The 16,171-nt window shown below is 60.9% G+C and overlaps 1 protein-coding gene across 1 annotated transcript; it reads right to left on the bottom strand.

Annotated features, from left to right (window-relative positions):
• Nucleotides 1–52: 52 nt before the first annotated feature.
• LMTK3 (lemur tyrosine kinase 3) lies at nt 53–15,880 on the bottom strand (the record flags this gene model as incomplete). The annotated part of the gene is made up of 15 exons (XM_081273677.1): nt 53–454; nt 622–757; nt 2,516–2,919; nt 5,283–7,798; nt 8,206–8,355; nt 8,474–8,595; nt 8,685–8,769; nt 9,218–9,366; nt 9,630–9,717; nt 13,241–13,359; nt 13,485–13,511; nt 13,789–13,865; nt 14,356–14,506; nt 14,765–14,898; nt 15,805–15,880. 15 exons carry the CDS (start codon nt 15,878–15,880, stop codon nt 126–128), a joined length of 4,563 nt encoding a protein of 1,520 aa, XP_081129803.1. The 3' UTR covers nt 53–125.
• Nucleotides 15,881–16,171: the final 291 nt, after the last annotated feature.

Below are 16,171 nucleotides of genomic sequence, written 5' to 3'. Positions count from 1 at the left end.
CAGATCCAGCAGGTGCCAGGCAGGAGTTGGAGCCAAGAGGTGGGGCAAAGATGGGCAAGAGTGTGTGTGTGTGTGTGTGTGTGTGTGTGTGTGTGAGTGATCCTCAGAGAAAGGGAATCTCCGGCTCAGGGAGGGGGCTTGAGTGCCCAAGACCGTCTGCCGGACTGTCTGACTCGTCCCACAGCTGAGTGGGTGTCGTGGTGACTGAGAGGGACTAAGGAAGAGACAGACGCAGGTAAATCCAGGGATGAGCAAGGTGCGGGGAAACGTGCGGACAGAGACCGCGGAGGGCAGGCCGGGGCCTGGAGCACTGTACCTGCGGGCCGGGCGTCGGGGGCCCGGGCGGGCGGCCCCGGGGTCTCCAGCGCAGGCGAGACGGAGAAGCGGGAGAAGCACAGGGGGGGGCCTGGTGGGGGGAGGAGGGGGAAATCCTCCGCCCACTCGAAACTGCCTCCTGGGGGAAGAGAGAGAGCCGCCAGCCCTCAGACTCCGCGGGGTCTCCCCGGTTCCCGCCCCTCGCCCCGCCCGACCCCGCCCTCCGCGCCCCGCCCGACCCCGCCCTCCGCGCCCCGCCCCACTCCGCGCCCCGCCCCACCCCGCCCTCCGCGCCCCGCCCCTCACCAAAGCCGCTGTCGTTGCTGGGAAACCCATCTCCGGGGGTGGCGGGGTGGGGAGGCGTCGGGGGCGCTGGGGGCGTTGACGGGTCCGTGTCCCCCTCGGAGGGGCCCTGGACGCTCAGCTCGTTGGTTGGCGTCTCCTGAGGAGGCAGATGAGGGCACCCGAGAGGGCACGATCGTCACATCCCACCCACCGCATCCCTAACCAGCCACCAGCCCCGCTGACGTTTCCGGGGCTTCAGGTGTCCCGAGTTGTCACCGACTCGTACTCTATGAAAAGGCTGCTGGGACCCCCGTCTGCCCGAGGCGCCTTACCTGCCTGCGAGCCCTGCCCACAGCTAAGCCCCGCCCAGGACATCTACGTAGCCTCCGCAGGACAACTCTCCTGCTTCTCACGGCTCTGCTTCCCGCGTGGCCCCAACACAAAACCATCTCCGTGAGCCCCACTCCATCTTCCCCGGCCCACCTATCTCCCAGATTTAGGTCGCAGGCGTCCAATTTTGTACCCCAGAACTACCCCACCCTGTTCACATCCAGCTCCAGGAGGTGATGATCCCGCCCCTAAGCCCCGCCTTCAGAAGTGGCCCCAACCCAGCCCTCCAAGTTCCAGTCTTTTGGGGGGGGATAAAAAAGTGGGCTGGCTCCAGCTCTTGACTCTGTTCTCGTTCATCTTATGACCTCAGCCCTGACCCAGGTTTGTCCAGACAGGCCCTCAGTCCATGAGCACAACCACCACGCCCTTCCTCTTTATCTTCTAAACTAGGAACAACTGAGCTACATCCCCAACCCTTTTAAATTAAAAAAAAAAAAAAAAAAATTTGAGACAGGTCTCGCCAAGTTGCTGGGCTAGCCTTGAACTTGCAATGCTCCTGCCTCAGCCTCCCAAGCAACTGGGATTACAGACAGGCTTCTTATTAAAAAAAAAAAATTTTTTTTTAGTTGTTGATGGACTTTTATTTTACTTACTTATAGGCGGTGCTGAGAATCGAACCCTGTACCTCACACATGCCAGGCAAGTGCGCTGCCGCTGAGCCCCAGTCCCAGCCCCCTCTGTTCCTTTTAACAAGATCCTCAACCCATCTCTCTATGACCCGCCAGTCATTAGTTCCTCCCATTCCTGATCCTACCCCAAATCTTAAGTCCCACCTGGTTAAGATCTCAGCCACCCTGAGTCAGCCTAGTCCAAACTGCACTAGTCTCCGTCCCCACCCCTAGGCCACGCCCCCATCTGCTCAATACTTTCTGCTTAGCCTCTCCAGGTTCCTCTACCAAGTTCTTCCCTTTTCTTCCAGATCCGCTCACATTCTGCAGGCCTCTCTAAGCTCTCCATATCCCTCCACACCACAGGTCTCCCCCTCAGTCCAGTTCCAACTCCCTCTCTAGAATTCGCCCACCCCCTTAACCCCTTCCCATTCCCACGTCTCATTTTCCCAGTCTCACCTCATTTCCTGACCAGTTGCTCTCAGGTACCTTCCCACCCTCCAGGCCCCGCCCCCTCGAACCCTGTCCCATCTAGGTCACGCCCACCACGACCCTCTCTAGACCAGGCCTCCTTCCAGATTCCACCCTCGCTGGTCCACCACTTCTAACCCCGCCCCAGTCGAGGTCTGGCCTCCCTTCAGGCTGACCCCACCCCCAACTCAGATCCCGCCCCATCCTCACAGTCCCGCCCCATTGCTAGGTCTCATCCTGCCTTTCTAGACCTGCCCCATCCCTTGACCAGCCCCAGGCTCCGCCCCATACTATAATCCTATAAGCCATGCCCCCTACGGTCAGCCTCCGCCCCAGAGGCTGGGCCTCTCTTCAGGCCCCGCCCCCTCTGGTCAGCACCGCCCCACCAGAGTTCTGCCTCCCTGCAGACCGGTCCCAGGCTACCCGCGACCTTTGAGGATACCCACCTGGTCGAAGAGGTAGACGGTCACGTCCCCGTGGAAGGAGACCATCTTGCGTTTCCTCTCCAGCTCGCTGTCCTCGGACTCGTCGGCCCCGCGCGGAGACTTGAGCAGCCCCCGCAGCGGGCGGGCCGCGTCCGCGTCGGCGCTGCTCACCACGACGGGCACCGGGGCTGCCCGCGTCCTCCCGGAGCCCCGCTGCCCCGCCGCCGCGCCCGCCTCCTCGTCCTCCTCCTCGTCCTCGTCCTCGTCCTCCCCGTCCTCCGCCGGCCCCGGCGCCCCCGCCCCGCCGGCCTCCCCGCCAGCCGCCCCGACGTCCGCGCCCTCCCACGGGGGCCGACGCGGGCCCGGCCCCGGGAACGGCGTGAGCGTGAGCGGCGGTAGCGCCAGCGAGAGCCGCGAGAGCTTGGCTGCGAGGGGAGAGAGCAGGTAAGCGCCTGTCCTAGGTAAACTGAGGCAGGCCCTCCCACCCAGCTGTGTCCTGGGGTAAGCCCTGGGCATAGTGCAGGCCTTGGTCTTCCGCCTCTGCCCTGAACTGAAGGGGTGCACCGAGGCTGTCTCCACGCAGGGTGAGAAAGAGCTCGACCCCACTCCTTTGCTTACTCTCCCCATGGCCCCCCAGAACCCAGAGCATAAAGCCCCAGCTTGTCTCCACGGCTAGGCAGGCTAGAATGCCTGGTCTGGCTTACCTCTCACCTCTGTCGCATTCATTCTTAGTCCAGCCACATGCCCGCCCCCTTCTTTCCACCTCTGAGCCATTGTAGGTGCAGGGCCACCTGCCTGGAAATCCCTTTTCTAGCTCAAATCCTGCTCCTCCTCCAGCTCTGGGCTTTGGGTCAGAAACACCTGCTGGGTCCCATACCTGGGCCCCCTCTCCCTCCCAACAGATTTTCTCAGCATGTAACTATGTTTCTGTAGCATTGTGGTCAGTGTTTGCCTCGCCACCGGACAGACACTTGAGCTGGGCTCATTTGTGGCACATCCCCAGGCCCTGAGCATATAGAAGTACTCAGTCAATATTTGTGGGATTAATGAATGATGTTCCCTGTTGTTTGACAGTGAGCAAAGTACTTCCCCCCTGTGGCCCTTGATTGCCAAAGCTGGGTGTCTACAAGTCCCTTCTCTAAGCCCTTTGTTCTAAGACTTTCCAGGCTCAGTCTGCTGAGAGGGAAGACTTAGCCTAACTTGCTCCCTTGCCAGTTTTCCTGAATAAGAAGGTCCACCTCTCTGAGCAAACAGAGTTTGCTCACCAGCAAATGAACAGGGGCAACTCATTCCTCCAAAGATGAACTATGTGCCAGGCCCTGGGATGGGGGTAGGGTGGGCACTGCTGGGGATAAGAGGTGGGCCAGGAATGGGGTGGGAGAAGGATGGGTGTGGACTCAGTTACTTTCCTACTCTCTGTTACCTTTCACTGATCTTTTACAGTTCTCTAAACATGCCCGACTAGTGTCCGCTTGATGCCCTCTACCTGGACACCCTTCCTTCAGGGGTCCCCTTGGCTCACTCCCTCCTTCCTTCACAACTGCCCAGAAGTCATCTTACTGAGGTCTTCCATGACCAACCATCTCAGGGTGATGGGGTTGGGGGAGGGCTGCTGCAGAGAGAGCACTCTAAGGGGCCATGGGTACCCAGAGGAAGGACAGGTGACAGCCTTTAGAAATCAGGAAGCCTTCCCAGGGAAGGGGAATTTGGGGTAGGGTCTTGAAGGGTGAACAGAGTTCACTGGTGGAGAAAAGGAAGCCAATTCCAGCTTCTCCTCACCCAGCAACTGAGCCCAACCCAGATCCGCTGAGGAATCTCAGCTGCTAATCCCCAACATTTTCATGCTGCTCACAACCACCCCAAGGAGGTGGCAGTGTGTGACACCACAGGCCTTGCGGAAGGAAAGGCCTGTGTGCTACCCCCTCCAGACCCTTGCCCACGCAGCCACAGGGGACCCTTCTTCAGTGTGGCTGGGGGACCACCAGTGTAAAACAGGCCAGGCCCTTAGAACTCCCACATCAGCAATCTGGCCTCCCAGAGGCTGAGACTGTCCCTATGTCCACATCTAGATAGGGCTGCTTATTTTTCCTGTTTATCTTCTTTTAACAGCCCTCCATGTGACAAGAAGCTTCCTGTGTCCCATCAACATTCACCACTCAGGTGTTCCCTGCCCTCAGCTCACAGTGCCCCTAGGTCCTGGTATGCCCAGAGACAACTTAGCCTACTGTCAGAGATCACAGGCCGTGTGTGTGTGTGTGTGTGTGTGTGTGTGTGTGTGTGTGTGCAGGCTGACTGTCCCCCTTGAGATTGGTCAGCATCATTAATAAAACCCCAGCGCTCTAGTTTAAAAGGGGAGAGTAGCAGCTGGAGCAACCCCAGGTAAGCTTCCTGAGGGTGGCATCTCCTCGAGACAAGGCACTGGCTCCCAACCCCTCTTCAGTCCCCTAGCCCACTTTGCCATTGCCCTAAGCATGGGGCCCTGTGGGCATCTGACCTTGAGACCCCTGGTCTAACTGGACTGCAGTGACAGCTGGGACTGAGTCCCGACACTGGATGAGTGCTATGGACTCCTGGCTCAGCCCTTACAACCACACAGTGAGGCGGGGCAGCGCCGTCTGGACATTTGCCCAAGACAGCCACGAGCAAGGGAACAAGCAGGATCTGAGCCCAGCAGTGGCTCCAGGGTCTGCGTTCACCAAGCCAGCCGGGCCTGCCGCTCCTGACCAGGAGCCCCCTGCACCTCGCACCCTGGAAGGAGTGGCCCTCAGACTCCCCACAAACCCCTCACCTTTGATCTGCTCGCTGTTCCCCTGAGGGGGTCCCAAGTCCAAGAACAGTCGTGGCATCTCGGGGCCCTTCCTCTCGGGCTTGGGGGGGTCCCCGTCTCCGCTGGGTGCCGTGTCTCCGGCGGCCCTGCTGTCTGGGACCCCGAGTTCTCCCTCGGGGGCCACCTCCGGCTTGGATCTCTGGGGCGCTGGCTCCGGCCTCCTCAGCTGGGCCTCCAGTGGCAGCGGTGGCAATGGCTGTGGCCTCGTGCTGTCTACCCATCCGGCCTTTGCGTCCGCGCCGCTTCCGGGGCCGCCGCCGGGGGCCATCCCCATGCCCACTGGGGCTTGGCCCCCACTCCCGAGGTCCAGCCTCCCAGCCCCGGGGGCTCTCTGCACCCCCCCAGTCTCGTGGGCTCTCCTCTCCGTCCCGGGTTCCAGTGTCCCGCTCTTGGGGGCTGGGCCAAGGGGGCCAGGGGCTGTCTCCAAGCCGTTCTGGGGCAAGGCCACCTCGCCGGGTATGAGGGCTTTCTCCAGTGAGGTCTCTGGGGCTGGCTCCCCGATCGTGGAGGCTGGACCCCCACTCTCGAGCGTCTTCTCCCAGGGCCCTGGGGCTCTCCAAGGCCCAGTCTCTGGTGGTCTCTCCGTGTTCCTGGGGAAGCTCAGGCTCCCATTCTCTGACATCATCTCCTCGCTCTTTGGGGACACCAGTCCCCCATTCACCAGCAGCTTCTCCCCGGCCTCTGGGGACCTCAGCTCCCCATTCTCCAAGGCTTTCTCCTCCTTCCTTGGGGGTGTCAGGTCCCCATTCTCCAGCACTTTCTCTTCTCTCTCTGGGGACTCCAGGCCCCCATTCTCCGCCGCCTTCTCCTCGATGCCCAGGGCTCTCTGATCCCCGTTCTCCAACACTGTCACCCCGTTCACGGGGAGGCTCAGGTTTGGGGCTTTCTTCCCGCCGCCCAGGACTGTCAGGTCCCTGTTCAGGCCTGGGACTTTCTCTCTGTTCCCGGGGCCTCTCCCCGCCTTCCTGGGTCCTGTCTCCCGGGATGTCACCCCCTTGTCCCCTAGGAGGTTCCTTGTCACATCCTCCCGCAGGGACATCAGTAGCTGCTCGGTGCTCACTTGAACTACGAAAGTTGGCTTCTCCCGGTTCCCTGGGGGTGGGTGGGGACCCGGGTCTGGGGGTGGCCGGGGCGCTCCTGGGTCGGGTGGCTCGGGGGGAGCCCGCGGCCGAGGGACCCCTTCCTCCTCGGCCGCCCCCCCACCTGGGAAGGCTCCCTCGGGGGAAAAAGGGGTCTCGGTCTCGTAGCCGCTGTCCCCCGGCTTGGGGCCCGGAGACGACAGGCCTGAGCCTGGACTGGCCACGGCCGACGGGGGGTCGGGGGACGGGGCCGGTTCCGTGGAGGCCCGGGGAGGTGGCGGTGGGGGGGGGGGAGCGGGAGGTGGCCCCCGCCCGGGGTACTGGGGTGCTGCGGCCCCCATGAGGGGGTCCAGAAACTCGGGGGGGGCTGAGGTGGGGGGGGCCAGGGGCAGGTCGGCCAGGGAACCCCGCTCTGCCCGCAAGGACGAGTCGTCCTCGGGGGGGTGGGGACAGCCAAGGGCAGGGTGGCCCCCCCAGCCAGCCACGGCGTCTCCCCGCTCCAGTGGCAGGCAGGAGCAGGCCCCCTCGCGGCTGCACAGGGGGCAAGGCAGGGGGCCCCTGCGGCTGGGGCCACCCCCGAGGCTGCTGCTGTCTTCGCCGGGGGAGCTGCCCTCCTCTTCCTCCTCCTCCTCGTCGGCCCATGGGGCAGTGCCCCGCTCCCCCAGCACCTCGGCAGGGTCTCCGGCCAGGGTCTCCCCAGCGCCCCGGCCCTCGGGGTCCCAGCCACTCAGCAGGAAACTGCCTGATGCTGAGGACTGGGCCGGGAAGGGCCGGGGCGCAGGGAAGAGGGGGGACGCCCAGGTCTCGGACACCAGCTGGGGTACCTCGGAGGGGGCCTGAGGGGCCTGAGGGGCAGGCACGCCTGGGTCCAGGGGGTCCCAGTCGTTGGGGAAGAGGGGCTCGGGTGGGGAGCCATGCTCCTCCAGGCGGATGTAGTACTCGCTGCTCACCGAGGGGCTGCGGGCGCTGATGACCGGCAGCACACTGGGTGTGGACAGTGCCTCATAGAAAGGGTTGGAGGGGTTGGCATGGGGGGCTGGGGGTGCAGACGCCGGCTGCCAGGGAGGTGCCCCCCCACCCCGGCCTGCCCCACGCCTCGCCTTCTCCCACAGGCACTCAAGGTTGAGGCCACGGCTACTCTCAGTGACCGTGAGCACATCATCAGGGTCAGCCCCAGGGAAGCCATCCAGAAGGGGGAACGGCGAGGACAGGGTCCCTGGGCGGGGTGCACTGTGCGATGGCGGCCAGGGCCAGGGGAAGGGACCATCTCGGGGTGGGGGTGGAGGAGGTGGGGGTCTGGGGGGGCGCTCAGAGAGCAGGTACGTGAGCTGCAGTTGGAGATCAGAGGCTGAGGGGCGCTGGGCAGGTGGCCGCCAGCAGGACTGCAGGATGTCATACCTGGAGGGAAAGAGAGAGGCAAGCGTAAGCAGGGGGACCCCCAGACAGGGACGGAGACCCCAAGAGTGGGCCTGAAGCCTCCAGGTGGGTCAGGGTCCCAGAGAGTGAGGGACAGTGAAGTCAATGGGAAGAAGGAGCCAAGACACTGTCTCCATCTGGGCTGAGTCTGGAATTGGGCATGAAGGAGTCTTAGTGAATTCACAGTTCAAACCCCAGCTCTGCCACCTCCTGCCTCAGTTTACCCACTCCAAGTGGCAAATGCTGGCTCGAGGGGGGTGAGGAGGTCACTTCTCTGTTCTTGGGAACAAGTGAGATTGTAGGTGGTGTGTGGAGGAGGTGGAGGGGCTGAGACCATCCTGGGTGGCATAGGCAAGGCTAGGGGCCTGGAGTCAGGGCCTGGTCCTCACCAGTAGTCGGCATAGGGCAGCTTGAGCCTGGGGCGGGCTAGCTTGACGTGCTGCTGGCGGACAACAAAGGCAAGGACCTCCTCGTCTGACAGGTGGCGGTAGGGCTGTGCCCCAAACTCAAACAGCTCCCACAGGGTCACCCCCAGGGACCTGTAGGGAGCAGAAGGCACAGAGGGCTCAGCGCAGCCCTGCCCCTCAGGGGTCCTCCCCCAGGGGAGGCATCCAGTGATCTTCCATCTTCCCTGCCCTCCAAAGCCAGGCCCCTTACCAGATGTTGCTCTCTCGACTCTGGTCCACCACCATGAAGGTCCCGTGCAGCTCCCCGAGGAGCTCGGGCGCTGCCCAGCGCAGGGGGATCCACAGGCGCTCGGGGGTCAGGTAGTAGTCCTCCTGGCGGGGAGGGGCCGGGACAGGGTTAGGAGGGTCAAGGCACCCCCAGAGCCGCCCCCCCCCCCGCCCGGGCAGAGGGCCGCCCCCACCTTGTAGTTGCTGTGGGCCAGCCCATAATCTCCGATGCGCACGGTGAGGTCGGAGGTCAGCAGGCAGTTGCGCAAGGCCAGGTCGCTGGGGGCGGGGCGAGACCAGTGAGCGCAGGACCACGCCCACTCTCCCTCTGACTCCGCCCCTTACTCCCTCGCCCAGGTTGCTTTGCCTCTGAACACTCCTCTCCCCTAACTCCTCCTTTTCCTCTCCTGGTTCCTCCCCTCCGGGCCTCTCCCCTCCTCTGCTAGCCCCGCCCTCTCCTAATTCCTCCTGTTTTGGCTCCCCCCGCCCCTCCCTGGCTCCTCCCCCTTTGGCTCTTCCCCTCCTCTCCTGGCCCCTCCGTCCCCTGGACCACCCTCTTTCCTCTCCTGGCTCTTCCTCTCCTCCTCATCCCCCTGCCTCCTCCCCATTCCCCTCGGCCCCGCCCCTTCTCTTCCCCAACTCCCCTTTCTACTGTGCCTCCCGGGCTTTCCCCGGGTGCCCGTCACTCAAGACACCTCCCTCCTTTAGCTCCTCCCCCGTGGCCCACCTGTGCACGTAGTTGTGGGAGTGCAGGTGCGCCAGCCCGCGGGCGATCTCCAGGCCCATCCTCTGCAGTGTGCGCAGATCTCGAGGGGGCAGCTCTGGGGACAGGCCCTCGGGGGGTCGCTGGGCCCGGAGGTAACGCTTCAGGTCCCCCTGAAAGGGAGACAGGAACAGGTCAGCACAGCAGCCCCTCCAGGACACTAACAGTGCAGCTACTGAAGCGAAGGAGGAGGCTGGTCGGCCCCTCGACCTCAGTGTCCCCGCTTCAGGGCAGGCATGCGTACAGCGAGCTCAAGAATGGGGCGCCGCCACACGGGCGCCTCGGGATGGTGATACAGAGTGGGGGGAGGGGTCCTCGGTTTGCCCCACCTCTCCCTCCTCTAGCTCCCGAGTCTTGCCCCCACCCCGACCCTCACCAGTTGACAGAACTCCATGATCAGCAGGAAGGGCAGCGTCTCCACACAGAGGCCCAGGCACTGGAGGACGTTGGGGTGCTGCAGGCTCCTGTGGGGGAGGCTGCGGGTGAGGAGCTGCCCTCCCTCCCACCGCAGCTCCCCCGCAGCACCCAACCTAGTCAACCTCTTTTCTTTTGTGGTGCTGGGGATCGAACCCAGGACTTTGTGCATGCGAGGCGAACACTCCACCAACTGAGTATATCCCCAGCCCATGGGCAACCTTTTTGGTCTATTTCCCCACTCAGAGTCCCTCTGCTCTCCCTCACTGGCCTGCAGTGCCCAAGCCAGACCCCGAAGTGACCCATTCCTCCTCAGTCCCAGCCTCCTCTTGCCTCTACCCTCCTGCCTGGGCCTCTCTGTCTCCAGGCCTGCCTCCAGTCCCTCCCCTTCAGTTTGTCCCCGACCTGCCATTCACCTGCTCACAGTGCTTTGTGGCTTCCCAGCGCCCTTGAGAGAGCCCTGCTCTTTGGTGTCCTCTGTCTCTAGAGCTGGCCTGTCCCCTCTTCACCCAGTGTATATCTTCCCAAACTTGGTGGCAGACCCTGCTTAGGCTCCCAGCCTTGGCACTTAAGAATTCTGGAGAATGCCCCGCTTCCTCAAAGTCCTCTGCAGGCCCCAGCTTCTCCACGGTCTCCCAGGGAGCCTCACCGCCCTCCCCCATGCTGGGCCAGTGCCCTTCCTCCACCCTCACACTCTCGGTTTGATCCTGATTCCAACTTTCCCAGGGGTATCATCTCAGCCAAGTCCTGTCACCAGTCCCTGCCTTCATTTGTCTCACCTATAAGATGGGGCTCCCTCATCTGGTTGTGGAGAGGAATTTCACGAGGTCAGGGAGCTGGTCTGCGCTGCAAGGTCCCAGCTGTTTCTGCAGTTTTTATTTTATCTCAACCCGTTGGGCTGTGTTTCACCCTCTGTCCTAGCTGTGGCTCCTGGGCCACTGGCTCCCGACCTTGGCATCTACTGTTCCCTCTGCCTGGGACACTCCCCACAGTGCTGTGCATGGCTGGTACCTCCGGTCAAGCCTGGCTCTCAGATGCTCCCGTCCAAAGTAACCTGTCTCTGTCACATACTGTCTTATTTCCTCATGCCACTTATTCTCTGATTTCCTTCTTAAAATTTAGTTCTTATTTTTGTGTCTCCTCCACTTGGTGAGGTAAGCTCTTCCAGGGCAAGAACATGGGGGCAGTTTGCTCACAACTGTGACCCCAGTCACAGACCAATAAGGTGCTCCATAAAAACGTGCTTGGTGAAGGACTTGGCCTTCACAGAGGTCTGCAACTGGGGGGGGGGGTGAAGTATTTCAGGTTAGCAGCCGGGTCCCGCCAGGGGTACAAACATGGAAAGGCCTGGTGGGGGGCAAGGGTCACTTGGTGCTGTTGGGGCCAGAGGCCAAGCCCCAGCCATCCACCACCTGTATTCTAAAAGCAGCTCTGTGTCCTGTCACCTCCTCCACCTTAGAGAATAGTGCCTTCTCTCCAATTAGTTGAAGGCTCATGTGACAAAATGTTCATAGAGCACTTGAAACTTGAGTGTGGCTGGGAAAGTGAGCTTCTGATTTGATTTCATTGTCTTTAGCTTAAATGTAAACAGCCACGTTTGGCTGGTGGGTGATAAGCAAGTAAAGAAACTAACGACCAAGTGGGATACACCTGACGTGACTTGATGGGACGCCCCAGGGCTGTCCCTGTGGAGAGTGAGGGAAGGATTCTGAGAGCTGAGATCTGAGAAGGGAAAGGGAGCCCCCAGTTCAAAGTCGGGAGTGCATGAGCAAGGAGCCATGTTCCTGCCGCAGGGAAAGGGGCTGCTGTGGGGGAGGCTTGGTAAAGAGGAGGGAGTGGCTTGGGCAAGGGGATGATGGCAGGAAGGGGACAGGCTCAGACTGTGCAGGACCTGGGGGTTGTAGGGAAGACTGGGACTTGTCCTGTGGGCAACAGGCAATCATGAGCAGTTTTGAAGCAAGGGAGAGCCAAAGTCCAAGGTCTGTGTCTCTCCGGGTAAGTCCCACTTTTACAGCCGTCCTCCCAAGTGATCTCTGTCACACACCCTTTCCGTGACAGGAAACTTGGTACCTCACAATACAATTATCTGGCAAATGTTTACCCAGACTTCATCCTAGGAGCCCTTAGAGTGGGGGGGGGGTAAAGAGGAGAGGCACCGAGTCTCTCTTCCCAGACCTCACAGTAACAGGGGAAAAGGGGGCAGGGCAGAGCTGCTCAGTGGATACATGGGGGCCTTCCCAGGGCTGGGGGTCTGTGATTCTGGCTCTGTCCTTCCTTACCCATGCAGGGGCCTTAGGAAGGGAACCACTGTCAAGTACCCAGCACTTAATACAGGTCATCTTACGTCTTCCCATCTGATCTCTTCATGAGGATATAAGGGGTTCCTGGGTTCCCTTGCCAGATGAAGATACCGAGGTTCAGAGTGGGGAGGAGTTGGCCTCTAGGTAAGCTTCAATGCTCTCCTGACCTCCATCATACTTCATATCCCCAGCTCTGTCCAAGGAAAAACCTGAGGCTTTGGAGGGAAGTTTTCGGAGTTGCACAGCCAGAAAGAACTCGATCTGAGATCTGAACCCAGTTTGACCCTACACTGTGTTCCTTCCGCTTGTAAGGATGGTCTTAGGCCTGAGCCTAAGCAACTCCATTTTAAAACTCCAGTTTGAAACCTGCAGTCTCACCAGGCACACCTACGGGGCCCTCCAGTAGGGCTCTCAGGCACAAACAAGTCACCTCTCCCCACCCTGACAAACTCGGAGTGAAGTGTCTGTCACATTGCCCTCACCCTGATAAGAGGGACAGGCAAGAAAATCAGGGCGGGGCCACCAGACCAGATGCTTTAACCTCAGGACTAAGGATGTCACTGAGAAACCCAGTAGCAGCTGATAGGGATTGGAGGAGTGGTCAGAAGCCCCCAAATTTAGTATAAATGATGGAGCAAACAGAGACATTCAGCCAGCCGACCCTGATGCACATGAGCCTGAGAGCCTGAGGGGGACCTGGGCTGACACCCCACTCTTCTCATCTGCCTGATCCTCTGCGTTGTTCTCACCGCTCTCAAACTCTGCAGCAGCCTCTTGACTATGACCGGCTCCCCAGCTGGCCGTCAGCTCCACCCAGGAGAAGCCGGCCTTGGTTCCCGACCTGATCACTGCAGTCTGAGTGGTGGGCATCTGCTGGACTTAAAGCCTAAGGCTTGGGACTTCTGATCTGATGACACCTGAACTTAGCACTCAGAGGGAATGTCTGTCCTGAGCCTTGCAGGTAGCTGAGGTGCTGTTTGCAGTGCTTAGAACTAATCTAGAACTGATTGCTGTGAATTGACTACGTCTATTGCAGTGCCCAGCATTAAGGATTATCATTTTCTTGATTAAGAACATACAGAGTGAAATTGTATTGAGTGATTTGAGTAAAGCATTGAAAAGGGCAGAAGTGCATGAACATTCTTTATTTCTGCCCCTCAACTGCATAAGTCGCACCTTTTGCCATCGCAACACCACTCCTAAATGTGACCTCTCTGAGGGGCAAACCTAGAGTCTGGGCTCCCAGAACCCCATCCTGAGAAGCCTCCCCTACCTGTAAGGTTGAGCTTCCGAGATGAACTTGCGCTGCTCCAGCGGCCCTGCGCTGGCTCGGAGCTCCTTCACCACCACCTGGGCTGGGGTGTAGTCAGAGAAGAGCTCTCCCAGGATCACCTGGCCAGGGGCACCACGAGTCAGCGGCTGCACGCCTCTCCACGGCTCCCAATTCCCTACTCCTGTCCAGCCCCCACTTCATATCCACCGCCCCTCCCCTACCCAATTCGGAGTGAGAGACTCACGGGCCCAAGGTCCGATGGACGCAGGGATAGATGGAAGGATGGACAGACGGACGGACGCGTGGAGAGCCAGGTGGTGAGGCAGAGTGGTCAATGGAGTGAGGAGGGAGGCGCTGACCGACAGATGTGGACGATGGGGAAGGAGGATGCAGGTGAGAGGTGGACGGAGGGGCATGGATAGGCTGGGGGGCGAAGGGTGGGGAGGCAAGAGGCAGATGAGAAGTGGTGAGAGCAGGGGGATGGACACAGAACAGAGGCCAGGCTAAGACTGTATGGACACCCTACCTCCCACCCAAGCCCCACTCACCTTCCCAAACCAGCCACTCCCAATCTCTTGCAGGTAGCTGAGGTGCTGGCGGCTAAGACTCAAAGGGGTGGTCATGTCTGGGGAAGGAGTAGGATGGGGAGGCCCCTGAGCCTCTCTTCTCTCCCAGGTGCCACCTCCCCGCCCCCCAAACACTTAGTGGGGACTGGGGTCATAGCAGACACCAATCTCTTTTCATTGGCTGCTTCTAACATTCCATAACAGGATCTCAGCCTCCTCATTGGCTGCCCACAAGATTCCAGCATCCAATCAGCCTTTTCATTGGCATCCCAAGCTCCAATGACTTGATGGCAGCCTCTCATTGGCTGCCTCTGAGGTTGAGATCTAGGCTGATCTCACCATCCAGTGTCCCACAAGAATCTGCAAATCTGGTTTTAGAGTAAGCACTGATTTCCACCAGGATGATCTGTCTCCCCACAGGCTACTTCCAAGAACCTAGGGCTCTCACCTCTGCCTTCCCAGTCTTAGCTTCCCTGAAGGGAAGACACTCAGGGCCTTCGGCCCTGCCCTCTGGGACCATGGCATCCTGGTCTGGGTCTGAAGCAGTACCTGAGTGTGAAGGCTGCGGGGCAGGCATTGGCAAGGAGACCTCAGCCAGCGGGAGAATGTAGACATCAGGCAGCGACTGTGATGAGGAGGTCTCCTCTGCTGGGGGAGTGTACTCCCCAGAGCAGTCCTCTCCTTCAGGGTTCTCAAACTCCTGTAGCCAGGAGAGGTGAGAAGGAGAACGCAGGACTGAGAGATGCACCATAATCATTCTCCTCAGTATGTCTCCCGGCTTCTCTTAACCATCCTCCATCCCAGCCCAATTTCCAGATCCCAGGGTTCCAGGTCTTGCCATAACTTCAGGCCAGGGTGGGCTGTTGGACTTCTATCCCTTCTCCACCAGTCATCTGGCTTGAGGGGAAAGGCTTGGCTTGGGCCTTCCTCCCCAGGTTGATCCCTTCAGGCACCTCACCTTGAAACCGACATCGCCCCTTTTGCAGCACAGACAGGTGAGGAGGAGGAAGATGAAGGCCAGCAGGCCGGAGCAGGAAATGAGGACCACGGCGTAGGGAGGAGCCAGAGGGGCCCGGCCCAGGGCGAATCCATCTGTGGGCACAGGTCTGGGCTGGGGTTCCGGCTTCCAGCCTCTTGCTCCTGGATTCCAAGCCCCTCCCGTCCCGGCCAGTCTTGGACTACAACTCCCACGATGCTCTGCAACTAGGGTCCCTTGGCAGAGGAGCCGGATGACCCAGGGCATTGTGGGAATTGTAGTTTGAGGCCTTCCCAGGTGGTTGAGCTGGGGGTGGGGTCTTTCCTCTCGCCCCAAGCTGGGACCCCCGACCGCATCCCCTCACCCCATACTTGAGCGAATTACAGTGAGGACTCAAGGAAGCAGTAGTAGTAGTGAGGCCTGGAATGCTCAGAATTTAAAATACGCTCCTACGGACAGCTTCACCCCCCCCAGCCCCCATTGAAGGAAGAGGATGAGCCCCAACTGCAGGCTGGTGGAAGATTCTTGCCCCATTCTGAATAACCCCCGCCCCGGTCAAGGGGGCTGAGACCTGTCTCTTTTAAGGACGCTTGGAGTACAGACTTGTCCTCTAGCCCCAAACCAAACCCCCGAGAAGGGAACTCCGCAAGACCTGGGTCCTCCCCAAAGCCAGAGACAGCCTCCGGTGTTGTGTCCGCCTTCGAAATAGTATTCGTCCCCTCTGCCCCAATTCTCCCGGAGCCTCCGTCCTTCCCAGCTCCCTGCACACACCCGCACACACACATGCGTGCACACATACTCACATGTTGCCCAACAGACCCCTCTCCCCACCCAGCCCCCAGCCTGCCTCCCCCAGGCCCTGTTGACAGAGACACCGTCCCCGCGGCAGTTCCAGGCCCAGTTTGGCTGCAGAGACACGCACAGGTGATGCGGCCGGAGCCCCGCAGACAGGCCCGGGGCAGGCAGTGAGGCCGCGGTGGGGGTGGGGGCCGCTGGACAGGCGGATGGCCGCACAGACTCACCGGGATGGGCCGGGGACGCCAGGCAGCCAGAGGCGGAGACGGCCGCGAGGAGGATGAGGGCGCCAGGGGCAGGCATCTTGTCGAGGATGGAAGGGAGGTGGAGGTGGTGGCGGCTGGGGAGGAGGGGGGGCGGGCCCTCAGCCCCCAGCCATGGGGACCCGCGCGACCCTGGCCTCCCCCCAGCCCAGGAGTGGGGCAGGAGACGCAGGACGGGGGAGGGAGGGGTTGCTTTCTGACTCAGGTACCCCCCTCCCCCTCTTTGAAGGGACAGACAGATGAAGGGATGGAGATGCGGACAGAGGAGAGGAGCTGGGGAGCCGGGTTGCTGGGGTAGGGGGGAGAGGGTAGGATGGGGGGGCGAGACTGA

Source organism: Spermophilus citellus (genome assembly GCF_964194105.1).
Source record: "Spermophilus citellus genome assembly, chromosome: 18".
Lineage (NCBI taxonomy): Eukaryota > Metazoa > Chordata > Mammalia > Rodentia > Sciuridae > Spermophilus > Spermophilus citellus.
This window is presented reverse-complemented; position numbering and strand designations above follow the sequence as displayed.